This window comes from Leptinotarsa decemlineata, unplaced genomic scaffold, assembly GCF_025532065.1.
Source record: "Leptinotarsa decemlineata unplaced genomic scaffold, Ldec_3_MD MMD2_tig00000010_RagTag_RagTag, whole genome shotgun sequence".
Classification (NCBI taxonomy): domain Eukaryota; kingdom Metazoa; phylum Arthropoda; class Insecta; order Coleoptera; family Chrysomelidae; genus Leptinotarsa; species Leptinotarsa decemlineata.
The window spans coordinates 2,420,575-2,448,455 of record NW_027412538.1 but is presented as its reverse complement, the minus strand read 5'-3'; the positions used below and the strand labels follow the sequence as shown (position 1 = coordinate 2,448,455).

At 33.1% G+C, this 27,881-nt stretch overlaps 2 protein-coding genes and 1 long non-coding RNA gene across 4 annotated transcripts in view; 2 read left to right on the top strand and 1 right to left on the bottom strand.

Annotated features, from left to right (window-relative positions):
* The first annotated feature begins 7,213 nt into the window (after positions 1 to 7,213).
* Positions 7,214 to 11,928, top strand: lolal (longitudinals lacking protein-like). The gene is made up of 3 exons (XM_023167711.2): positions 7,214 to 7,371; positions 7,490 to 7,695; positions 10,399 to 11,928. The coding sequence occupies exons 2-3, from the start codon at positions 7,510 to 7,512 to the stop codon at positions 10,588 to 10,590; spliced, it is 378 nt and encodes a 125-aa protein (XP_023023479.1). The 5' UTR covers positions 7,214 to 7,371; positions 7,490 to 7,509; the 3' UTR covers positions 10,591 to 11,928.
* Positions 11,929 to 15,887: 3,959 nt separating this feature from the next.
* LOC111511678 (carboxylic ester hydrolase-like) overlaps positions 15,888 to 27,881 on the bottom strand; it is a 41,780-nt gene continuing 29,786 nt past the window's right edge. For both annotated transcript variants that reach the window (XM_074171250.1, XM_074171249.1), the window contains one exon: positions 15,888 to 16,165. In XM_074171250.1, the coding sequence (XP_074027351.1) occupies positions 16,125 to 16,165 (41 nt within the window). In that variant the 3' untranslated portion in view covers positions 15,888 to 16,124. The remainder of the gene's footprint in view (positions 16,166 to 27,881) is intronic.
* On the top strand, positions 23,268 to 24,524 carry LOC141480791 (uncharacterized). The gene is made up of 3 exons (XR_012464563.1): positions 23,268 to 23,846; positions 23,912 to 24,004; positions 24,304 to 24,524. It is a non-coding gene; the product is annotated as an uncharacterized lncRNA (long non-coding RNA).

Here is a 27,881-nt window from a genome sequence, read left to right as displayed (position 1 = left end):
GAAATGTATACCGAATTTCCATACACTTTATTTAAAAATTTATTGTACTCTATAATTATTTCTGAGATAATGAACCTCAACCAATTCAACTCCTGAATACAATAATAACAAGTGAAATATTTCTTATATTTTTAATTTTTCCATTTTTCGGTTCTAAGTAATATGTGTTATTGTAAAACTCATAAAAACCCCCAAGAACGTGGTAGACAATATTTCGTAGTTATTATAAAGACATTAGTCAATATAACTTTGAATAACTTATGAATTAAAATATAACATGGTTATTAAAGAAAAATACTGATCTACCGTCTTGGGTTACAAAATTATTATCAAAAATTATGGTTTTCCTAATAATGATAAATGTGACATTTTGTACAGTGTTTCATCATAATTTTATATTCGAATCGTTTCATGTGATATCATACAGAAATAAAAGTTTGTAGTCCTTATTCGAAAACATTATCAACTGACTTTTTCTTTTATGAGATTTCAAAATAGAAATCATATGGAAACATACTGTACAATTTGGACATTCAATTTGGTAACCGAAATCTTTAAGTAGGATATAAGAATTAATTGAATCATCATGAAAAGATGATTCACCTCTGGTAGTTATGGCCTAACATTAAATAAGTCTTTTTGAAGTATTTTTGATTTATCTACAAGACTGTGCTTAGGATTCTGGATGAATAAATGATGGTGTAGCTTATTACGAATTTAGTATTCGTGGACATAATATTCAAATCACTTCGAATGAAGTACAGGGTGAAATTAATTTTTGGACTTTCACAAAACCTGAATATTTGCTTAAATTGAAAGGTATACTTTGAGAGATCAATTTTCGGGAAAGAAAGGTTTTGGTTCTTTACTTCCTCATCTTCATACAAACAAATGAGGGAGTCATCTAAAAAAAAGCACTTGATTTTAAAATGAACTCTTAACAAAGGTGTGTTGATCATGTAAAGGAGTAACTTTCAGATACAGACTGGAAGAAAAAGCCCTTTTGAAACAACTAGTTGCGCATAAACATTGAATTACATGGAAGAAAACATACTTTCGAAACAATTACTTTTATATGAACGCTGAATCATACAAAAACGCGTTTTCCTATTCAGTTTGTACTCCAAACTTCCGTTATGAAATTGATTCAGTTATCATTCACACGATTGCTACACAATATCAATCCTTTGAATGATATCTGAATCAAGGTAGTTATTTCACAGAGCACAGAGTATTCTCACTGCCTTTGTCTGCTAACAATCTAGCTAGCTATAAGTCATAATAATGGTTTTAACGCAGATACTATGCAGAAGTTAGTCAAAAAACGAAGCCATAGATTCACTTACAGATTAATGTACCCTCAGGTCAAACAACCTGAAATCAAGAAATGGGTAACTCTTACATAGTTTGGAAAAAGAACAGAGATAATTGCGGGTTCCTTCAGAAAAAAAAAGTGGAAGTAGCCTTCAGACAACATGCCAGGTTATCTGATTTCCATTTCAATGCCAAAGATAAGGTGGACGAGTTGGAGAAATCTGGAATTTATAGGCTTAAGTGTCCGGAGTGTAATAGTGTTTATGTGGGACAATGTGCTCGAAATTTCCAAAAACGGTTTGCTGAACATGAAAGGTCCTTCAGACTGAGAAACAATGATTCGACGTTTTCAAACCATTCCTTGGCATGCAACCACAAGTTCTCGAATCTAAACGGTACTGAAATTTTGCACTATGCAAGGAAGGGTTGCAAACTCAATTATTTAGAATCCTTGGAAATTCACAAGCATAAACATTTCGGGTGCAACCTGTTGAATGATCAAATAATCTTAGTTTACTCACCGGTTTTCAAATTAGCTTATCCGCATAGTAACTAGTAAACAAAATTCAGGTACTCAATCAAGCCAAGTACGTTTATTGTTATCTGCAGGGGTGCTATATAAGGGCTAATATAATCAACTATTGTTAGTTTAATGTATAAGTTTGAACATGTCCTTATAGGGCGAAACTGCAGTAAAGTTAGTTTCAAATAAAAGTGGTAAAAAATATAGAAAGTTTCAATTTTCTTTTCTTCATTTCGAGAGGGCCTTTTCTCTGATATGGATCTATACTTTTTTGTGTGAAGTTCATAATTTTCGTGATCGAATACTCAGAATTTACCAAATCGAATCAGCTCTGTATCATTTGGAATTTATAACATAATTGTTTTGTTTGGTTTCCGGGTTGTTTTGCCGTGGTCTTTTTTGGTTACAATCTCCAAACGTCTCAACTGCAACTGCGGCAGTCATCTTCAGTAGCGTGGTCGAGGTACTCTTCTTGACGTATCTGACTCTTTTGATGTATCCATTGATATGACAAGAAGTTTACTTCGACCACGCCACTGAAGATGACTGCCTCAGTTGCAGTTGAAACGTTTGAAGATTGTAACCAAAGAAGACCACGGCAAAACTCGGAAACCAACCAAAACATCGACGCTAACCGTGAAAGCCTACATTCCTATATTATATCTAAATTTCCATTTCCTGAACCCATTTTTTGTTGATATCAAAGTTATCCATGTATCGTGAAATAACAGTTAACAAAAAACTTGTGTCTATTTTTCACAAGTAATAAGAAAAACGATAAAGAATTTTCCTGACTCAATAAGTAGAATTTGGAACCTCTGGCACAAAATGAATTTATGGAAAACACTTTTTCACTACCAAAACAAAAATGTGATCCCTCGGCGCGCGTTTCGCTACCAAGTTAGAATCATCAGGAGATCCACTTATTCCAATTACACGAAATGCAATACTCAAGAAGAATATTGCATTCGTTATGATTAGGTTAGATCTATTCGACCCCCCACCGCAACCAAATGAACCCAGCTTCTCAACGAAGTCGATTATTTTACATGGCGAGTGATCTTTCAGGTCAGATGATGAGAGTTCGGCTTTGCTGAACTCTAAAAACCTGATTCTGTCCGTAGAGAGGCAGCCACAAAGTATGTGCTCTGCAGTTTCATCATTTTCCAAACAGAGGCTACACACACTGTCTTCCGACAGTTCGAGTCGCTGTATATGATGATTCAGACGAATGTGACCTGTGAGAAGGCCTGTTAGACATCGTAGTTCATCCCCACTGCAATCCAAAAATTGTTTGGTTTCAAGCGATGCCATTGACAGGTTCTGGTCCGATGTCCAGTATTGCCAGGAATCCAGACCAGAGACAATTTGTTGGGTCTTCCTGTTGAAAAGTGTCGTTTTTGGCAATTTGCCATCAATTTAAACGTTTCTCGGTAGGTGCCAAGAGCTTTCAACGCCGCTTGACTGTGCGAGAATATTTTATTGACTTGTGTATCAGATTGAGTTCTACCAATCTCTCCTCAAATCATTCAATAGCATAGATTTTCGCTTGAAATACACTCCAAAAATTAATCTTGTGATATCACATAATATTTCGTTGGCCTTTTTTTAACCGACGTAAAATCGTGTGATATCACAGGGATTTCTGTGAACGTCATATTACCAAATGAATTCAGTGAAAACTCTTTGTGAACATACATATTGAGTCATGTGATTTTACCATATGAGTAGGTACTGTAATTTTCACAATCTCCATTGTAATTTTCGACCACAAATGCAGGGAATCACATGACTTATTATGAATGTATTAGGGTATTTAAAATGTAGAAATCTATATTTACTTGTAGTTGTCATTTGTAGTATCACATAAAATAAACCCCTAATTCACGCGAGTTATTATGTATGAATCACATTGTAAGTTGTGTGAAATTCTATTCTACTGTGTGATTGCAGTATGCTAAACTACATTGTACTTCGGAATAAAATATTATTTTCATTGTAATTATTTTTCTACGTTTAGAAAACCCCAAGTATTAATAGAAAGAAAATTGGTTAAAATGGTGAATATGAATTTTACTCTGCACAGTATTGAGAACAATTGAGAAATTGTTGTCAATACTATACAGATGGAATCTTCTCTGATTTATTTAATTTCACATCGTATTGTATTTTTACTAAACTCTTTGCTTCACATATGATATTCTGCAAATTCCAGTATCACGGTTTTCATTGAGTAAAATTGAAGTTATCCTATAAATATTGCGAAAATTACAGTGTATATGATTTTCACAATAATTTTTAACAGTGTACAGTCGCATAAGTCCCTAGGCAGGTTGATATTTCTACCCTCGGTCTGCGACTGAAAACACATGCACCAGAACCTGAAAGTTATTTGTTGTGGTTAGAAAAATTGTTTGTTTTTGGATTGCATTTCTGGTTATTGGGAAAAGGCTTGTTTTTGTATCTATTTTACGCCAGAGGTTCCAGTTTTATCTTTCATCATCAGGAGATAACTTAAACAACTTCTCACAGCTATGTTCTTATTTTTCATATGCATCTAGAACAATAAATGCCATCAACAAGCTGAACTTGAATCTACAAGAAAGAAATAACATCTTCCAAATTAAAGATGAAATCAAACTTTGATAAAATCGTACAATTAATAAAAACTATAAATACTTTCCTAAGCTGGTGGAATTTTTGGGATCCTCTGATGGGGAAATGTAGCCAACGCAAGTAGAAGACGAAATGATTAAACACCTCCGCGGTTTGAAGTCCTCTTTTTCGTGATAATTTTTCAGAACCTGACAGAAATGAAAACTGAATAGTAGACCCATGCAACACAGATTTTTCAGATATTATCAACTTGACAACGGTATACAGTAATTACAGGTAGAAAACAAGTTGAGATTGATTATCAGTAAGTTTAGAGGTATTATGTAACAATAGGAACAAGGTAATAATTTATCTAGAAGTATCTAGAAACATTAACACAGCTGTAAGAAGTAGTTTTAGTTATCTCTTGAGTCTGTATCTTTGTTCTGGCGAGGAAAAACTATTTCCAATATATGAAAAATAATCCAGTGAGTGAAAATAATCAATATGTCGCGAAAAAAGTAGCCACCAACAGACATGAATAACGAATATTTTCCATAATAATATAATTAATTTTGATATTTTCCAACCTTCCGGAATGTAGGTTTTCCTGAAATCAATTCAGTAATTATTTAATGTATTTTGCGCTTGGGAAGCGAGTTGCAGAGTAATCGTTAATAATGTAATTTTGTGTTCACTTTTTCTCAATTATTTCATTATAGAATTCGTTGTCACTTGACAATCATACTTTAAAATATAGACTAAATAATTTGTTGAAGAATTCCTGACTATTACCTCTACTATATATATGGATGTTGTATGTATTATGATTATATAATAAACAAAGCAATAGTAAAACGATTTTTCATTTACATTTTCAATGATATTGTACTCTACTGATGATATTTTTTTCTAGTATGGTTTTTTAACAAATAATCCTTAACGAATTCTATCAAAGGGTACAGTTTAAAAACAGCGTTTTCTTCAATATTTTTTGTATATTGTTTCTTTATGATTGTTACATCAGGTGAATGAAGACGTTTCATTATTATTATTATTGTTTTAAAGTATAGTATGCGCTGGGTAGGCCATATCCTCCAAAGCCCCGATACAATCGAGAGGGCACGCCGGCATTATCAACCAACGACCACTCTCCATACCGTGAGGTAAGTGATCATTGGTGGGTTCGAGAATCATGTGCCCTGAGAAAGCGCAGTAAGCAAAGAATGACAGATTTCTGAATCTGTCCGGCTGATATTTCTACCTAAATGTGACAAGCCGTTATGATTTTAAGATTTGAGAGTAAGAGAGGGCATTATTCCACCAAGCGCTCTAATAATCAGAACAACAAATTCCAAACTTATCGTTCCTCACAACGGATTCAATGGGTATCCCCCGAAGCGAGTTGGAGTAATGCAAAATAATTGTTTGATTTCATCTAAGTTTTTCAGGTTTGGATTTCTGACGCAAAATGTCTAAATTACGTAATTTTCTCCAGTTGCCTTGGCATCTTTCTTCGAAAGAACGAATTCAAGATACGCTTTTTCCCCCGGCGAATAGCAGCTGTCGTTAATCAGTTCTTTATAGCTATCGCATGGTGATATGGTTTTAGTTTGCTTATATTTTTTTAATGCGCGGTTCCTTAAAGATATCATACGTTGGATATTATAAGTCAACCATGGTGCGGGGGTGGCTTGGTAACTCTGATTTTTCGGAAAGGAGCATGGAGATCAAATAGAGTAATGAGGTTATTGTTGGATGTTATTACCATATATGTCGTCAACATTATCCAACCTGTATACTTCATCCCAGTCAGTTAGTGTAAGATCAGTCAAAAAGTAATCTTTATCAAAATCAGAAAAATCGCGATGCGAAATCCACCTAAATTTTGTATAGTGCACGAAATGGCCTTATGATCATGTACTAAAAGCTTTCTTATATGGCCAACGTTTTGGAAAAAAAATTCCTTATTCTATTTGTACACAAAATTCATTCTGAAGAAAAGGTAGGTACTGACCAATTAGACTCTAAAGTTTATATTACACAGTACTTTTTACTGGGTGAACTTTTCGGTTTGAGTTGGACTACACATCAATAGATTGATTCTCTGTCGATTAAGATTCATTCGTTTTATATTCTGTGTAAGGTTTCAAGCCCAGAAAACGTGTAGGGAAATTGACTCCTACACAAAAACTGTTTTTCATAAACAAATTATATTTCACGAAGAACAGTTTAGCCTTGTAGCACGGGATGACACTCTCTATCATAAAAATGCGGAAACGAAAGCATAGGTACTTTCCGCTACAACCCTGATCAATAGTATATTATGCTCATCAATCCTAAAATAAACCATTTGGGAATGACACATAAGTTTCACTGTAGTTCCGATATTCTGTGGTTTCACTGTGTTCCTCCACTAATGACGCTTGACAGCGGCCGAAGTAGGCATTTGATGATATTATTATTTGAGATTCAGTACACTTGCAAAAAATATAGTCGAATCAAATTGTTAGGGTTTAGTTCGCTTGACGTTTGACGTATGTATCCGCGATATAAAATCATAATCATTTGTCATGTCAATTGTCATTTTGTTATGCTGTTCATCACTTGTCACCGAATTATTTGTTATACCATCAATATGATAGTCGAAAATCTATGAAAACTATAGCTGTAGCACCAAAACGATTGTACATACTAAATATGTTAATAATTTATGGATTCACTCGTAGTACATTTGTGTTTGATGTAGTACTTTTTTTCAAAGGGTTGCGGCAACACTGACAATGTCAGTAAAATGAGAGCGCTTGCGTCTTGCGTTTTGCATTTCCTCAATTTTATTATTTGACGTTTCCCAAGATTGTGCAAATGATCTTATAAATTGTGAAAATCAAAACATCCATAATCCAGATTGTTACATACTTCAAGAACTGCAGATATAGGTAAATTCAGTTGTTGTACTGAAATTAAAATTATAACAAGTTCTACCATTATCTCATATTGAAAATTGGGTTATGAGAGATTTAACTTCCCATTGTGAAAAAAAATGTGTTTTTTCAGATTGAAATATATTGTATAAAATGGCTGATCAGCAACAATTCTTCTTGAAATGGAACGATTTTCAAAGCAATATGGTTACGTCTTTTCGACACCTGAGGGATGAGAAAAGCTTCACAGATGTAACTTTAGCTTGTGAGGGCCAAACATGTAAAGCTCACAAAATGGTCCTATCAGCTTGTAGTCCTTACTTCAAAAGTTTATTAGAGGTAAGCTGTTTTATTATTTGAACATATATTCTAAGCATGTTTTATGTGTAAAATGAAACATATATGCAACATGTAAAGTATAGAACAAACCCTTCTGGAATATATTTACTTTCATGTCAGTCAGCTTGATTTTTGGTTGAAAACATTATTATAGAAGTTCTGTAGTAATGAGTTTTCTTCTGTATCTTTTTTAAACTGTTTCAACTCTATTCGCTTCAATTATGAAATATGAAGAGTTTCAACAGTATCAATGACTATAGAGAAGATATACAATAAGAAAATCAAAAGTTCAAAACGAATTCTGTCACAAAAACAACTGGCAATATATTGATTACATGCTCGTATAGAGACTGTCTAGTGGTTTAAATTCAAATCAACTGACATAAGTATGACACAGAATCAGAATTATTCATTTCAGCCAAAGAATCTGTGGTTAAAAACAGCTTCACAAAAAACCTATATAACAGTTCAGTACTGTTTCATATTAAAAAACACAACATATTTAAATGATAAAACAAATTTATTTGCAAGAGTTTTTCATCACATTCATCTGGGAAGTAAGAATAGTCCCATTTCTAAAAATTTCTGATAGCTTATTATATACTTTTGTACCTAAGGCTCCTTTGACATCATATGAATATTGTCAAGTCTAGCTTGTATCAAGTTATATCTAATTTGAAATGGATGAGAATCCTAATACTTCCAAGGTATGTTTCTTGTTTTGTAAACATAACAGACTGCTCCCAGTAGAAGAAACGGAGAGACCTTGAACTGCAAATAAAGGTTTGCCAGGGAATCTGTTGGCAATTCTCATTATATCTTTTTGTTTTTTTTTTGTGTTGAGAAACTATCTGTAAAATGTGTGTGATTAAATTTTCATTGAGGTAGTGATCAGGAAGGATATGCCAAATCATGCTGAAAAGGCTGGTTTGTGGAGATAAAATTTTCATGTTCTGTTGTTTTGTGGGTTTGTTGACTTGTATATTCTGAGTGAGATTCTAAACATTTTGCTGGTGTGAATGGTTTTCATTTCCTGGAGTACAAGTACTCTAAATGTGCTTCTTTGCATTGTTGACTATTTCATTTCCATTTGAATTGAAGAGGTTATATTTTTAGGAGTGATTAGATTTTGGGAAAGGAAGTTTCTATATGTATATATATATATATATATATATATATATATATATATATATATATATACAAATATGAAAGTTATTGAGTGTCTTGATATAGAAATTGAAGTTATCAATCGGACATGGCACACAAGAAAGTGGCAAACCATAGACACGTGTTTCGGGCTTTTGGCTCATCATCAGTATGGTGCAGCCAAGTGTAAGGATGGGCAACACTTGGTTACCAAAAGATAGGAATACAAATGTACGGAGCCACCAGCAGGAGCCAACCGCACATTTGTGGTTTCAGTTGATAGATCTTGTGTTTACAAGAAAACTATCAAAATCACCACGGAGGGAGCAATAGCTACCTGCGTGACATCCGGGTCTAGGAAATTATACAAATATGAAAGTTATTGAGTGTCTTGATATAGAAATAGAAGTTATTAATCGCACATAGCACTCAAGAAAGTGGCAAACCATAGACACGTGTTTCGGGCTTTTGGCTCATCATCAGTATGGTGCAGCCAAGTGTGAGCATGGGCAACACTTGGATACCAAAAGATAGAAATACAAATGCACGGAGCCACCAGCAGGAGCCAACCGCTCATTTGTGGTTTCAGTTGATAGACCTTGTGTCTACAAGAAAACTATCAAAATCACCACGGTGGCAGCAATAGCTAACTGCGTGACATACGGGTCCAGGAAATTATGAAAATATGAAAGTTATTGAGTGTCTTGATATAGAAATAGAAGTTATTAATCGGACATAGCAGGTAGCTATTGCTGCCTCTGTGGTGATTTTGATAGTTTTCTTGTAAACACAAGGTCTATCAACTGAAACCACAAATGAGCGGTTGGCTCCTGCTGGTGGCTCCGTGCATTTGTATTTCTATCTTTTGGTAACCAAGTGTTGTATATATATATATATATATATATATATATATATATATATATATATATATATATATATGTGTATATATATATGTATTTTTGGTATGTTGTACATAGAAATATTAATTGATATGACATATGATACTTTTCATCAAAATTTTCAAATTATTTTATATTTTGTTGTTGAATTGCATTTTTTTCCTGAGCTTTGCAACCATCTATCTACCTATCTATCTATTTATCAACCAGTTTTGTCACAATCAAAGTTACCGTTTATAATTTAGATGCTAATTTCGGAAATCTAAAAAGAAATTAATTCCAAATATAAGAAATAAAAATAAATCACAGCTTGTCGTTCCTAATGGCTTAAAACAATATTGTTTATATTGTCATTCCTAAGGTGAATTCAGATAAGAAACGCTTTAATTAAGCAAAATGAAATTCAAAATAACTCTTTAATTAAATCAATAAAAAATGATTGAACTTGCAATTTACTGTCAGAAAGGTATTGTTTCATTATCAATGTTGTTTTATATATTCCCGATCATAATTAAATGAATAGAGAACTGAAAAACAATTTATCTGAAACAGTTTTTGAAATGTCGCTCTAGAACTCTATCTACATATTTATATTATGAATGAATATTGTTTTCCATTCACCTTTATATTTACTTACTTACAAAAAACTATATTTCAGGAAAACCCTTCGAAACACCCCATAATAATACTGAAAGATGTAGCCTATAGTCACCTTCAAGCTATTTTGGAATTTATGTATGCAGGCGAAGTAAATGTAAGTCAAGAACAGCTACCGGCATTTTTGAAGACAGCAGACAGACTGAAAGTCAAAGGACTAGCGGAAGCACCACAGGCCATTAAGAGAGAATAGAACTGTGTGATCTATGAGATCATGGTAGACGTAACGGGTTTTTATGAACATTTTTGTAGGTGTATTATAAAGCTACTAGGTCTGGGCCAAACATCAGATTAGTTCAGGTGTTCAGATGTAAATAATTACTATTTGAGAAATATGTTAAACAGCAAATCTCCTATATATCTCATCATATTTATTTTATTGTAATTGGAATTTTTAATAATTGATATTGATATAACTAAAGAACCACTTGAAAAGTTACTGAATATTTAAAGTCTTCGGTTACCCGTGAGTAATACATCTACATTGTTCTGTCCTTTTTTGTGTATTGAAATTTTCATTTTAGAATTTGTGCACTCAAGATTTCTGGTATCTGTATTCAACTCTTTTTTTATTCTACCAATAATACTCTGTGAGTTATTAAATTGCAAAATAAATCATTTTGGAAATGTCAGCGAAAGTGAAAAATGATCTGCAGTTTTGAAGAGAGATTTCATAATATTTTTTTTACTCATATTTCAATTGTGGTAGGGCAACTACCTCAAGGTTTGTTGCAGAAGTGTTGAATGCAAAACTGAATTGTTAACTTTTCTTTTGTTTTGATAAACTATAACCACATGGGTGCATTTTTCAAATATTTAATCCGAAATTTATTTGTAATTGACTCTAATGAGAGCTTTAAGGACTGTAAAGAATATATTTCTATATAAGAGTCACTCTTGACGCATATGATTTTTTGTAAAGGTTTTTATATCTTATTGTTTTATAGTTTTTGTAAAGTGTAGTAAATAGGGGTTTATTTTTCAGTGTTAACGTTTTATATTGCTATAATCAATCTCAAATGTATTGAGATATGCTTTTCTGACCCAAGGCTTTTTTATAATATTCAGGTATTGACTCACTATTGATAAACGTTCACGTTCACAAACATATTTTAGATTATTCAAGGTCCTTCATGGCAACATATATTTGATCTCGTGATAATAGTTTGTTTTACTTTCAATACTTGCCCAGAAAAGGTTCAGTAATGCTACCTAAAAGGTTTAATGAAAAATATGGACACTTTATGGCAAACATTTAATACACTTGGTAAAGGTATGGTACTTTCGACTAGTCAGAAAAGCATATCCAAATATCTGTAAATACAATTGGAAATATTTAATTTTTGGTTGATACTATATTGTTACCACTTTTCCACAAATTAGTATATAATATCTTGGAATAATTTTCATTTAATTTCATCATGGAATAATTATCCGTCAACAAAGTGAGGATGACAGAGTGGATGCTCTAGATTTTATATGAAATGTGTATATTTAACACTTTTGAAGAGTATACATTCAAGTGAGGAAATATGGTTTTTATTGAACATTTTTGATAGAATTACTTCTGTCTTCTATGAAATTCATTAATTTGTTAAATTAGAGAGTTGCGAAAATTAAATGATTTCACTGTTTTCTAGGCATCACCAAATGCTGTTTCATTTTCAGCAAATAGTAATAAAAGAAAGAACAGTGATAAATGTAGAAACGGTAGGCTACAAAGCCTTCATTAACTACACATCATTTTTGATATCAGTTATGAATACAACTTAACAACTTTCAGTCAGTACACAAACACACAAATCGAATTCTATATTACAGGGTGTTATACACATTATAGTACACATCTCCTCAACTTGTAGATTTAATAAATGCATGACGAAGATTATAACTTGAAATTAACGAAACATTAAACGAACCTCAGCGGATTTCAACGGGATGTATGATTTCACGCCTATATCAAGGCTAAGAGACTGCGAATAAAACTACAGCTTCGCAAGCGGCCAGATAAATCGAGAAGAAAAAATTTTACTTGCTCTCTTACTTTGTTATTCAGTCCTTATATGTGATGGAATCGGTTGATACTTGATGAAAATCTATAAAGTATTCAAGAAACACTTTATTGTGAGATTTTCACTAAGCATATCTTCAGTTTAAACGTGTTTAGTGAAATTGAAAATTCTTCTATTCTACCCTGCCTTTTAGATCTGCATTGAACTAAATAAAAATTTGAACTCAAAGTACTATCAATTTGGAAACTTAAAAAGTGCTCTTAGTGTGAACCATCTCCTTAAATACTACCATGCCGAAATCCACTCCAGAATTTCCTATGGAATTATTGTCTGGGGAAATACTTCATCGGCACATAGTGTTTTTGTGTCTCAGAAGCGCATCAGAACGCATCAAGATGTCTTGTGATGTCACTCATGTCGATTTTTTTTAAAGGATACAAAATATTAACAGTTACTGGCATATTTTAACTTGAGCTAATGACATGCACATATGGCAATCGAAATACCTTTCTCACTATACAAGGAAAAAAGATAACTTACGTGCCCTTCAAAAACCTGGAATTATTCAAAACACCAAATACTTTTGGTTTATACCTGTACACAAGGCCGTAGCCAGAAAACAATTTCGGGAGGGAGTTGGTTTGGTGGAACAGTAGAAAAACATGAAATATAAAAATAACGAAAGAAAGAAAATTGTTTTTCATGATCATATATATTTATTAGAAAACCATTACAGAAATATTAATATCTTTTTACAAAATCAAATTTAGTTTTGTAGATTTCTTTGCAGCAAACAAATCAATTGCTTCCTCGGTGTCAAAGTCAATTCTACGGTGGATTGACATTAACGCCAAACCGTTTAGTCGTTCCTGGCTTGTGGAGTTTTGAGGCGTTTCAAAGAAGAGAAAGTCCTTTCAGGGGTACATGTGGAAACAGGTAGTGTTGCCAAGATCTTTGAAAGTTTGTACGCACATTGCCGTAAGGTTTTTCCATTGTGTTTTTGGAAGTTTTTTCAATATTCCCTTTCAAACGCTTGGTTCGTTTTGCCAAAGACTTGATAGAATTTCTAACGGATTTTATAATTCCAATAGTACCTGTATCTGTAGAGTGGGGAGGGTGAGTGTAGGCCCACAGCACTTAGGCCACATGCGAACCATTGTACATCCTCCCAAGGAGTTGTTCTCCTAGGTCATCGTCGATCCTGTCCTTTCCAGGAAAGTGGGCAGGTCACTAGGAGACATCTCCTTTATATGGACAGGTGTAAGCCAAGACTCGCCGAACACACAGCGTAGATTTTTCCTGGTCATGCTAGATATTTCTTCGGCGTCAGTTTTCTTGGGTCGCCCAGGGTGATCCTGACAAGATTGCATCCTTTGATTTCATCCTATCTCTTTAGGGATTGAGCATGGGTATCATTTGGCTAGTTCCGCAATCGTCGAAGTGATCAGGCCGTAGGTGCCACTGAGTCCTAAAATTCTTATTCCAGCCGCTTCCTTGGCTAAAGAGTCGGCAATGCGATTACCTTCACGCCGAGGCCTGAGGTAACGTCTGTTTTATTAGCGTGTCTGCTATCAGTGCAGATTGTTATTTTTTTGCCAGACATTCTTTTCATGGTTATTTCTTTTGTGACAATTGAAATATTAGCCAGTTCCGTTTGAACCACGCTGGTTTTTTTTCCCATTCCCCACTTAATCCTCCATATCCTGAGCCTTCTTTGATCCATCTGTATATATGCGTATTGCATTTGTACCATCTGACTATGTGTTCTGTTTTATTTGTATTTTGTAGGGTTTATTAAGCACAAACCTGGGTACAATTGCATCACTGGTTGCCTGCAACAGAGGTTGGGCAGTAAGCGCTTCTCGCCATAGGCTCAGCCTCAACTGACCCATTCCTACTTCAAGGTTTACACCAACCGTGTGCAATCGTAACATGGCCATTAACGCAACCTCCTTAACGTACAGGTCCAGAGGAGACAGACCAGTAATTAATTCCATTGCCGCGGTTGGTGTTACTCTCATGGCTCCTCCGTTGTTCAAACAAGCCAATCGGTTTATTTGATATAATTTTTGGGTGGCCGTTGCTAGAAGAACTTTCGGGGGGGATCAATCCCCCTTGATCCCCCCTGGCTACGGCCTTGCCTGTACAACTTATTCCTCTACAATCCAAGAAGTCTACCAACTTATACATTTAAAAGACCACTGAAAAAAGTTTTGATACATCTGTGTCCTTATTCAATTCAAGAATTCCTAGAGTGGATTTAGTTTTGATTTCATACCATTTGACTTGCAGAGTGTCATAATCAGTTTGATTTTAGTTATATGTTTAAATACTCTCCATGATAGTGTTGTGTTTTATTTGTAGGATTTTTTCTAAATTTACTTGTCCTATAACTTTGTAACTTCCACATGATTAAATAAATGATCGATTGAACTATTCAGTTCTGTAAAGATTTAATTTGGATATTGATATTTGTTTTCAAATTGCATGTAAAGCATGCAACAAAAACTATGCCAGAAAAGGTCGGACAGCAGCATCATTAAAAAGGAATTTGAAATATTTGCATTTAATATCTCAGTGATGTTTGGAGTTACAGTTTCATTAATAGTTGAAAGTTTCAATAAGCGCAGTGTTGTCAATGATCTTATTGACCAAATAACCGATTTTAAAGGATAACTGTTTGCTGATGATTTCAAGTTATATCGTTCAATTCAATCTCAGTAAGTGTCAGTTAATCTGTTTCAATCGCTCTCAGTCGCCTGTTACCTAAAAATACTGCATTAACTCCTTCCCAATCAAAAATGTAAATGAAGTCAAAGATCTTGGTGTTCGATACCATACTATCTTTTTGTTTGCATATTACTAAAATCACACTGAAATCTTTCAAACTAAGAAATCTTCCAAACTTTTAGGTTATGTATCCAGGTCAAGTAAGGACTTTTCAGCTAATATTTTGAAAATTCTATTTTTTTCCTAAGTGAGATCGAATTTGGAATACGCCTTTATTGTATGGAGTCTTTCGTATTCTGTGCACAAGTTGTCACTAGAAAATATGTAGAATACATTTTTGAAAACTGTCGCTTATAAATTAGGAAGGCAAGTAAGTCTACACCATACCTAATAGTGACGTTTATAAACCTTTTTTGAAAATAGGCGTATTCAAATTGATTTACTTTTTTATATAAAATATTATCAGGGCACTTTTATTGTCCAAAATCACCCAGTTTGATTAATTTGAGGGTAAAGCAACGAAAAACAGGGATACATTTTCAGGGTGTAAAAATTATTTGATTTTGAATTAGTTTTTCTTTGATTTAATCTGTTCAAGTTCTAGTGACCTGTGAAACCTTACCCCTTTTTGAGGATGATATGTCTATGTCGATTTCATCAGAATGAACTGGATACAAAAATGATCCGCTTCTATATTCACTATCTGAAGTATATGACTCAGTTTATAACAATCAAATTACACTGAAAATATTCATGAGAATTTTAATCAGCAAATTCAACTTATAATATGCTCTTGTTGGATTATGTTTGATCATGCATTTTACAAAAATATATACTTCAGTACTCTAATCAATTTAGTTATTGTCTTTAGATAGCTGATTCAAAAAGTCGATGAATTCCATCCTGAAGTTTTCGCCAATACTGAAATTTGTGTCTATTCTTAAATGAGGAATGTGCTTGGAATCAGGCGATATCTGTGGCCAAGTTATATTGTACAAGAACGGATCGACTGTTGGTGTTGGATTTCTGAAACATTAAAAAAAGGCTTTGTAGCAGACTACTACTCAAAGTAAAATAATAAATAAAATGTTCAAATATTGAACAATAACAGATGAACATCCCACCTAAAAGTACTAATAATAATAACGATACCTAGGTAATGATTTTTCAACAATTTCTGTTACATTTTCGTGAGCTTGTCGGGATTTTGGAAAGTATATGCACGACTTCAATGTTAAGATTAAGCAGGAAAAATCTTTGAACGGTTCTGAACCATCAGTAATCAGGAGTTATGAATCTGTAAACAAGTAGAAAATTTCATCTTTTGAAGACGCCAACCGCTTCGAGAAGATTGTTTCAGTTCTGGTTTTTGGGAGCAGCACAGGTTTTGAAAACAAAGATCAATATACTTGTCTCGTCATTCCATTTGGATTCCATGACATTGGTTTTCTCCAAAAAGATAAATGTATCTGAACCGGATATAATAATTTCAGGACAGACAATTTTACTTTGTGCTTCGATAAGTTTGTTGGGGGTTAAAATGGAGGCCAATGTACGCTTGGAACACTGTTCCAAGCCAAAAAACTCTGCACACACCTCATCAACTTTTGATGCTTTATAAAGCTCAGATCAGATCTTCTTTGGAGTATTGTTCTCATGTATGGAGCCCCGCCCCTAAGCATACCGTGAAACTGCTGGATTCCATCCAGAAAAGAGTCATCCGCCTGATTAGAGACGCGAACATCACTTGCAACCTTGATAGTCTGGAACATCGAAGAAAGGTTGGAGATTTGTCTCTCTTCTATAGATACTCTCACGGGAAGTGTACGAGTGACTTGGCACATTTGATTCCATCAAGAGCGGTACATATCACACACATAAGCGACGAACTGTGGCTGCTCATCGTTTTGAGGTTTAACTCAGTACACTTCGAACTTCTCTGTTTAGGAACTCTTTCATTTGGAGAACTGCGTTCTCAGGAATGAACTTCCTGAGAACGGGTTTCCGAATGGATTTAATCTCCAGCGATTCAAATCCAGTGTGAATCGCAACTTCCGCACAGGCACCGCTCTTAGAGCACCTTAAGGAGAACTGGAGTAATGTATATTTGACTTGGAGCTGCAGATTCAGAAAAAGTTAATTTCCAGGAAGTTTCCACTTATCATTGTCGTATTTACGAATTATATGTCGATCATGTTTCATTATCAAATATCATGTGAGAAGGAATACAAAATCAGATATATTTAAAGAGTGGAAATTTGATGTTCGGGGAATAGCGCTAGTGGTGATTGTTTATTTTCACAACAATTAAAGGATTAAATTTGATCAAATTATTTCGAAAATGTAATTTATTGAATGTTTAATACAGTTCAGTAATGAAAAAATGTTTAAGGTTTCTGGCTATTGTGTAAATAAAGTTGAAGATATGAATTAATATAAAATATTTATACTCCTTTGTTGTAATGTGAATTAGCTGAAAAAGTAGAACTTTTTTTTTCGTGAAGCTATCACTGTTCTTAACTGATATAATTTTTAGCAGAAAAACTGGTTTCGTTCAAGTTGAAGTCTTTTATAATAATTCTCACCATTACCATTCAAATTCATATAAGTTAATGATTAAATAAGATTCATGAAAAATTTCTTGGAGAAAATGTATTTTTGTAAAAATCCATTGTTAAAAAGTTTTCATTTATATTCATCCACATTTTAGTAATGTAAAGAATGTAAACATTGTCACCATTCGCGCTGACAAGTTGAAAAGCGCCTTGAAAAATTCTATTTTTGACATTTTTCAATTTCTTCAGACAATTTTGTTGTCAAAACATTTATTTTGTGTCCTGACGTACTTCATACTCAAATATATCCTTAATATTACTCATTTCTATATTATTTTACATTATTTTTTGAAAAAAAAATCTTGAAATATTCGAGAACATGGAGTGGTTTCGAAAAGAAACAACAGTGTGCAATTTCTCAAAAAAAAGTTCATTTGCAGAGCATCGGAAAATGATACCCATTCTTTTTTTTTCGAAGATCACGATCAAAATAATAAGCTGAAGATGCGAGCTTTCTCGATGAACAGTTCATTGAAGAATTGTGATCCTTTGCATTTTGATTTCTTGAATGAATATTAATTCAAATTTTCGTCACTTTACTGATTTTATGAAATGACAAAAAATACAGGGGCGTGACAAAATATGCTGTTCAAATAATAAAATCAAAGTACTATAAATTTCACCTCAAGGAATCGGTTTTTGTTATTCAAGATGAACATTCCGTATTATATACGGCTTTCATTAATTACATTTTTTAATGAAATTATTTTGAAACATTTGACTGATGAAAATTGATTAGCTGCGTATAATCTGAAAATATTACCTAATTATGTTGATTCCGGTGAGATTTCTATTTTTATCATTATTCCAACAGAAGTTTCATTTGAACTCTATTTCGTGGTAACATACGTGGTCCAATGAGAAAATTCCCAAATTTTGAGCTGGGTTGCAATAATTTTCAATTGAAAGTGAGTTTTCTGAATTTACTCAGTCCATAATATGTTCCGAAAAGTCAAACGTAGATAATCATCAAACTGAAACTTGGTTATGAAATATATATTTTGTGAAGAAAAATCAAAACATGGACTCGAAATGTGGAATCGCGTGTGCTCCTTCAGAAATTGGAAATGTGGCAAGGAAATTGATATTTCTCAGAATTTCAAAAGCACAATGAGAGTCGTTTGACAATCAAATCCTTTATTGATAAGAAGAATTTGGTACCTCTAGCGTGAAATTAATCTATTGGAAACACTTTTCCCAAACCAGAACAAAAATACTGTTTCTCGACGCACGTTTTCCTAAGTTAGCATTCGTTACTCATTCTGTGGCTTGATGACCAACACTAGACTTCTCTGGTCTATGAATCCGAATAAGTAAAACATGTTTCTCGAAATTGTTGAGTCCGGTACATGACAATAAGTTTCAGATGCCTTCGAAAGTTTAGAAGGGGAAAATGTGAAGTGAGATCAATAAATAACGACAAAGGTCCCAATCAAAATAGCCCTCTGTTCACACTTTCACATAATTACAGATAGAAAACAGGTTAAAATGAGGTATCAGTCAAGCCATAACATTAGTTTTCAAATCATCAAAAGGATCAATTCGTTCAGGCCAGTCTCAACTCCCTACACTGTAGGTTAATGGACTAACAACTATCAGAAAACAACTACCCCCCTGGCTAATACCACGAAAGGCGTTGGATTATATCCGACAAGGTGTTAGTGCAGGATTCTTCACTGAAATTATTCCTGCTTATGCTGTTGGCGATACAACTGCCGGAATGGAATTATTGGAACACACTGGTAAAAATTTTTCCACCGGTACCGGTGGCAATTTAATTACCGCCCATATTAGCGAGAAATTACTTTCGTGTGTGATCTCACATTCCATGCGGAATATTATTTTGTAATTCTACCCCGAAGACAAGTGTGGAATTTTTCAGTGTAATTTTTCATTTTGAGTGTACTTTTGTGTTGAAATAAAACTTTATAGGGTAAATTTGCGATATAAATTTATACCGAGATATTACACTCTTCACAGAATTTTATAGTAGAATTTTACACTTTTATATAATTTCACAGTGGAATTCTATAGTCTGATAAAATTTTACATTGTAATTTTTCATTTACGGGTTATATTACCTTGGGATATTCCGTTGTAAGAAGGTCCGTATTCAGAGTAGTTTTGAATACACTATATATACCTATATATACCTCAATCGGATGTTGACTCTTGACTCTTAAGTGACCATTTTCCTCATAATTTAGATAATTGAATGCACAAGACATATTACACATTGATATATTAAAAAAAATAGGTATATACAAAATAAGTTCATATACATTCTTGAAATGAAATTCTACAAAAAATTTTTTTTTCATTATCAAAAAAGTCAAATAACAGTACAAAATAAAAAAACCATTCTTCAAATTAACACATTTTCTTTCTTGCTCATGGTGGTATTATCCTAAAAGAGAAATGAAATATCATCAAATGAATAGGTTTAGAAATCTAAAAACACAGTAAGTTGACGAACACACATTCCTAGAGAAAAACTACTACTAGTTTGAATTCAATATTAATATTTCTCAAAAATTTTTGATACATATTCAACCGTTTAAATAAAAAATTTGATTTTTCCAAATGTTTTCCAACATTTTCTGAAATATAGCAAATATAGCTATAATGATATGGTATGAAGTGGTGATGAAGTGTTTTGTTCACCTCTTCAACAGAAATAAAAAGGTCCTAAAGTGTTTCTCGATTCCTTCAATTTTGAGTTCCAACTTGCCTCCCATCGCAAAAATGTTTTCAAGTTCAATAATAAGAATCACAAATCCTCAAATTTATCCAAAATTATGAGAGATATGAATAAAACGTTCAGATATTTTTTAGGTGAATGAAATTACAATTTAACATTGTCCGATATTTGCAACCACCAATACGAAACTTTATTCCTCATCGAAATTCATTTTTAAAATGGATAGTGCATACGGCGTCACTGATGATTCACGCCACTGCTATCGAGTATATCTCTTTTTCTCTTTTTCTCAATACCATTCAGTAATTATCACAAACATTTTCAAATATATGTTCTGTAATTATTTGAAAATCAGTTAAAATATGTTGTATTATTCCATACAGTATGAAATAATTCGCGATGTGAGGTTAGGATATACTTGTAATAAAAAAACACTCTATAATGCATAACGAGAAAACTCAATGAATTCATCTGTTTATTGGACTAGTTATTGAAATTTTACAAGAAATGTACTCACCTTCTTTACTTATTTTCACCAACAACAAAAATATTCTAATGCACACGTCCGACAAACCGATGCGCTTCTGTAGACAAGAATGAACAATACAATAATCACTCACAAATACAAGCGTAATTTTACATTCGATAAAGAGATGGCGAAAATTTACATTTCACTAAGGGGGAATACCCATCGTCCAGTTAGTTCTTCTCTTCACATGAAATAATACGTTATGATTTCACACATATATTAGATGAATATTTAATTATCAATGAAAAGTACATTCCCTAATGAAATTACACTCGGGGATGTGAATTATTCAATAGAGAAAGTATATTTTCAATAAAACTGAAGTAATTTTCTTCGTTCGAAATGAAAATTTCGAGGTAAATTTCAATCATTTTTTCCGGTGCACACTTGCAGACCGGTTTCGAGCTGTTTGGCAACTCGTCAGTGCGAGGTAGTGTCTATCATCAACATAAAGTAAATGATTTCTGATAATTAAAAATCGAATTCCTTCAGAGTATCATTCCTCAAACAGGCTGAAGAGGACAACAAACAACAGGTTTGTCATCGCACCATCTGTCTATGAACGAGATAACCAACCGCATATCCAAAATTTGCCTGATTCCTCGTACTAGGAAAGAAAACTTTTCACATATAGTCAGTGGGCATACTTAAGACTAGCTATAAAACTTAAAGCCAGTCTTCAAGTATGCCCACTGACTATATGTGAAAAACATTAGTTTCAGTCATCTCCCGATGAAAGTAACTTGGTTAGCGAAAAGGGCGTCGGGAGACATTATTTTTATTGAGTCGTGGGAAAAGTTTTTTCGATAGAGTCGAATATTTCGTGTTGAACTAATATGTACACATCTTTGTGGAGTAGTTGGTGAAACACGGGACTTTTAATCAGGAGTTCGATTTCCACTGACGGACGACAGTTTTTTTATTTTTCCAACTAACCAATTATTAAATCATTTGAAATTTAATGAAATAACAACTGAATTTTTCTCGTTCTGGTTGACACGATGTTTCAAAATTTGATTATTTATTACTTCATACAAATGGATGTGTACCGTACAAAAAATCTTAATCGGTCACGCATCTCTTGACTGGTTTGGTTTGATTTTGTTTGAATATTGTTTAGATACGTTTGAGAGACAGTATTTTAGAAAATTTTGATCAGGAAATCATTGAAGGTATTTTCATTTGATAATATTATCGATTCAATACCCTAATTCAACTTTGCTATACATATTTGCTGGTATCTAACAACAATCCCTGTATATTACCACAATTATTGTCATAGCAGAACAATAATTATGGAAATACATCAGTGGAGTTGTCAATAGAAACGCTAACTCATGCCGGTTGAAATTGAAATTGGTGATCGTTTCTTGGAGACGAAACGTCGGACTAGAAACACCTTGCACAGTTTAAAAAGTGGTAACGAGAAAGGCTAATTTGTATTTCAATATCTATATATCTAATATATTAAAATCCAAAATTTAATATATGTCTTTTCCTGCTTTCTCTCATCATCCGAAAATCTATAGAAAAATCCAGCATTTTGTTGGTGGGTATCACTTGTCCATCTAAGATTCGGCCTAGAAAAAGGTGTATCAAACTACTACTACAACTCATCATATCGAATTGAAATTTGTTTGTATGTATCATTATGAGGTTAAATGATTATATCATTTTCTTGAAAACCATAACATCACTACGTCAATATTGGGTATGTATAAAAAAACCTTCAGATTTCAAACAATTGTTAACAAGTTCTCATAACATGGACTGTAATCACTTTCACCTTGACATGTCTTTTAATAAAGTGTGTGAACTGTCACCAGAACAACCCTGAATTAAAAACTTGTTTTCAAATTGAATTACAAGTGATTCAAGAAACTTATTTTGTTGAAGAAACAATTATATTGTTTTCAATCAATTTCATCAGAATGTCAGAATAATGTACATTTTTACAAAACCTAGTCAGTCAGGACAGGCTCCCATCCCACACAGCACCAGATATTCATGGAATATTCCCTGTATATCATAAAACGAACGTATATATTCCAAATATTCATAGAATATTCTTGGAATATATACATGTCTTTAGAATATTCATAGAATATGCTTGAATGAATATGGCAGGATTATTCCCGAAAGAATGTGCATAGAATGTCTATAAATGGATTATTCTCCCTTGAATATTCTAAGAATATTGTCGATCGAATATACCACATGGTATATTCTTAGAATATATCCCCACGGTATATTTTGGAATATTCCATACAATGGAATTTTGAATTATCTTATAATAACGTATTCAAATAATTCAATATTATTAAAAACAAAAATATTTGAAGATCTTAATCGAATGCATAACCTAATGTATATAACCCTGATACTGTTAACCAGTTTTTGAACTCAACGCGAAGATTCTGGATGAATTGCTCCAACAGCAACTGTTGGAAACGACAAAAAAATTTGAATGGGCCAATAAATGAACCAATTGCATCAATAAATTGGTTAATTCCCATCCTATTTGTCTTTTTGTATTTGAAATTATTTAATTACAAAGCGAAAAATCCTAGAAACAGAGAAATGGGGGAGTGAAGAATTGGAGTAAACGTTTCTCATAGGTCAATTGAAGTGTAGCGCGCGACAGTCGAATAAGCGTTAAATTCGACATTTGATTCAACATGGCGGTTGACGTGGCAGGTTCGCGTGTGTAATGCATGGTGTGTTGGTGTTATTATCAAAGTATAATTCTGTCACGTTCAGTGTACCATTTATAATTTGGGGTTGTCCAATTTGCAGTACAGCGAATAGTTTGATTTTGGATCTTCAAACAGGAGAGTTGCATATATTCAGTCTTCAAGAAAAGTAAGTAAAATGCAATAGTATCGATAGTAAAGTCATGGTGATTAACCTACTATACTTCATTTTAGGTTCGAGGAGAGTTGGTGTGTGGGATTTGTTGGTTTGATTAAGTACATGTTTGAACTAGAGTGATTTCAGTTGTGTATCTTCAATAGAGAAAAGTAAGTGAATGACACATTCTTTTGTATCATTTGTTCTCATAATTTTTATCACTCGTTTTCAAGATAGTATCAATTTGCCCAAAAGGAAACAGAGTGGTACCTGTTACAGGCAGGTGCGCCAAGGAACTGAAAACGTAATGAGTACTTTTTCTCAAGACAATGCAAGTTGCTCTCCAAGTCATAAAATGTTGTAAATGTTTATGAGTAACCTACGCGAAAAATATCTATTTGGTTTTTATTCCAGTTTTATTGTGCCACTTTCAAATAGTTAATGAACGTTAATGTACATTTTGTTCCAGGTATTACTATTGAAACACTGGCTAATGCATTGTTGGACAAATATAAGGAAAACTATTCTGGTGAGCAAAGTTTGGATAACTTTAAGTAAGTGAAATTCATTGAAGAACCCATCATACCACTCATTTTAAATACTTCATTTGTGGGTTTATTTTTTTAAGTGAGAAACCTAACCTAACCTATTTCTTGATGTAATTCATTTTTTCTTTTTCAATGAAATGATATATTTATAATTTTTTAATTAGTGCTGATGAATGCACAGTTATTTTAGTATATTTTTTAGTATACATTTGTTTAAGAGTAGGAACATCCTAATTTGAATACATTTCTAATATTTGTAATATGACAGTATTCAGGAATATTTTATTCAGTGAATAAATATTTTGAATTAGATTTTTTATTTTTAATATTGGTTGAAACGTCAAATATTTCAGTATACACTGAATATATTTGTTTATTAATATTATGTGTTTTATTACTTGTGTGAATCTTGCATCAAAATGCAATATATACATGCCTAATAGCGTTTACTCGTCACATTCTTGGAATATTCCAAATATTCCTAGAATATTCATAAAATGTATTTAAAGAATATTCTATTGTGTTTCCCTATTGTATATTCCTACAATAAACTAAGAATATCCTGAATATTTTATGAATATTCCTCGGGTTCTATTCCTAGAATATTCTTAATAGAATATACCTTACATATTCTAAGAATATTATAAGATATGCCAAGAATATTCCCAAGGAATATTCTTAAAATATATCAAAGGTTCGCCAGGAGCACTTCCAGGGAATATTCTTCAGAAGATATATATATCCATGGCATATTCATAGCATAATACAATATCCTTAAATGTATATTCATGAAATATACCTGGAATATCCATTGCTATGTGGGATATAACAATTCACAACAATTTTTTGAAATTTCATGCCAGGACCTTTTTGAAGGTGGCCAATTCAATGAATCATTTGTATATTTTGTCATTCGAGGTTGATATTCAGCAAAAAAAATATAGGAAACGAAAGTTCAACAATGTTAATATAAGTGTTGAATAGTGCAATTTTCCAATATTTCCCAACATTTTTTTACCCAATTCACACAAAATCATATGATACCTATACAACAAACACAAACGAAATGATCATATTTCAAAATTTGAAAATATTCGAATATACGGGTGTTTGGTAGCTTGGTGCAAACCTTTGAGGGGGTGATACACTAGCCCATGTAGAACATATTCATACAAACATTTTTATTTTCTAGCGCGTTTTTGATTTTGAAGGGAACTTTTACGATTTTTAGTACAAAAACCCAAAATTGGTAAATTAAATGCTAATAACTTCGAATCTTAACAGAAATGTCCGTTTTTTTAATTTATTTTAGTAGTCTTATGTGTTCCCAATCGTACTAAAGTAGTTTGAAGCACCATTGTGTCCAAAAAAGTTATGTACAGAGCATTTAAACTTTACAAAAAAATAAAGAAAATAAAAAATCTGACCTTTGATGCCAAAAATAAAAATAAATGAAATACATGCAGGTGTTCAGACACCTTTAAAAACATGCTTAGTTATTGCTCTTTTGTTTGAGGTATCATTTACCTAGCTAAGTCTTAAACTTTTTTAATTAGGGTACCTGAACCAGTTAAAGGTCGTTAATATGGATATTTGAAAAATTTAAAAAAAAGTAATTTAAATGAAATTCAGCTCAAAAACCTTTAAACGAAAATCCTAAAGCAATATGCGATATTATTTTTAGACTTACATGGAATAATAAGAAACTTAGCCCAACTTTGTTGTAAAATGCCACCGGCCGGTGCCGGTGGCATTTTACAACAAAGAATTTGACCTGAAGCTAATCATTAATTGAAATGCATTCTGTTGTTATGATTTAGACCTTATGCTAGGGCCATAAACTTGCTTTTGAGTTTATCAATTTTTAGATACCTGAGTTGAGTAATCATCTTGGACCCCTCGCCGGGTCGGTTTGGTTGGCCAAACAAGTTCTCTAGTCACTGATTTGCCCTTTCGAGTTGCGAGTAGACGTTGGTTTTGTGTTCCCCATTTTTGTAATTCACCGTGTTCAGTTGTAGCCTTTCGCTCCTGCAGGTGTTGTTTATTTTGGACTATCGAACTTTTTGTTGTGTGTGCTGCCATGGCTGCGTTTACGAGTCATTAACAAGCCGATATCATTTTTATATATGGCAGAGCTGATGGTAACGCATCTCTGGCACGACGTTCGTACCAAGAAGGTTACCCGAACCACAGGTAAATTAATTTCTAATTCTAGCGGTAGTTAAATTTTGCCATTTTCACCTTCAAAAGACGTTAAAAATGAGTTATTTTATTGCAGGGTGCCTAACGTCTGTGTGTTTTCCAACACATATCGTAGGCTGTCTGAATCTGGTATTCATCATGCTGAACCTGCAGTAAATCCAGGAAGACATAATGTCAATGTTGAGGAGCAAATTCTCGCAGCCATCGAAGCGGATCCTACCACCAACATCAGAGTTGTAGCGAGAGATTTAAACCTTTCGATATGGAAAGTGTGGAGTACGATGCACAACGAAAAGAAATATCCGTTTCACGGCACGGGTGTGCCGTGATACGGCTTGGAGGAAACGGATCCGGCGAGACGGATACGGTTCTGCCGTTTTTCGCTAAACGCAGATATTGACGACGCGTGGTTCTTAAAGTCCATCCTTTGGACTGACGAATCGAAGTTCTCCAGGGAAAAAATTACTAATTTCCACAACCTTCATGAATGGGCTGATAAGGACAGCAATCCAAATTGGAAAAAACAGGTAAATAAATGATTTTTATTATCATTATTTTATTACCCATGTTCAACACGTGTTTAATTACCTAAATTAACTAATTTTATTGCATTTTTGTTTCTCTTCTTTCAAGTTGTGCTAAGTTTGTTATTATTCCATGTAAGTCTAAAAATAATATCGCATATTGCTTTAGGATTTTCGTTTAAAGGTTTTTGAGCTGAATTTCATTTAAATAACTTTTTTTTTTTAATTTTCAAATATACATATTTACGACCTTTAACTGGTTCAGGTACCCTAATTAAAAAAGTTTAAGACTTAGCTTATGATGATATCTCAAACGAAAGAGCAATAACTAAGCAGATTTTTTATTATATTCCTTTTTTTATAAAGTTTAAATGCTTAACTAATTTTTTTGGACACAATGGTGCTTCAAACTACTTTAGTACGATTGGGGACACATAAGACTACTAAAATAAATTAAAAAAACCGGACATTTCTGTTAAGATTCGAAGTTATTAGCATTTAATTGACCAATTTTGGGTTTTTGTACTAAAAATCGTAAAAGTTCCCTTAAAAATCAAAAACGCGCTAGAAAATAAAAATGTTTGTATGAATATGTTCTACATGGGCTAGTGTATCCCCCACTTAAAGGTTTGCACCCAGCTACCAAACTCCCTGTATTTTGAAGCATTTAAAGAATAAGTAAACAGAAAAACAGTTGAGAAATCATAAAATTGAATTGCGGAAAAAACCTATTCTACACGAATGTGTTATAGGTTATCTGCACAAGTAGAACA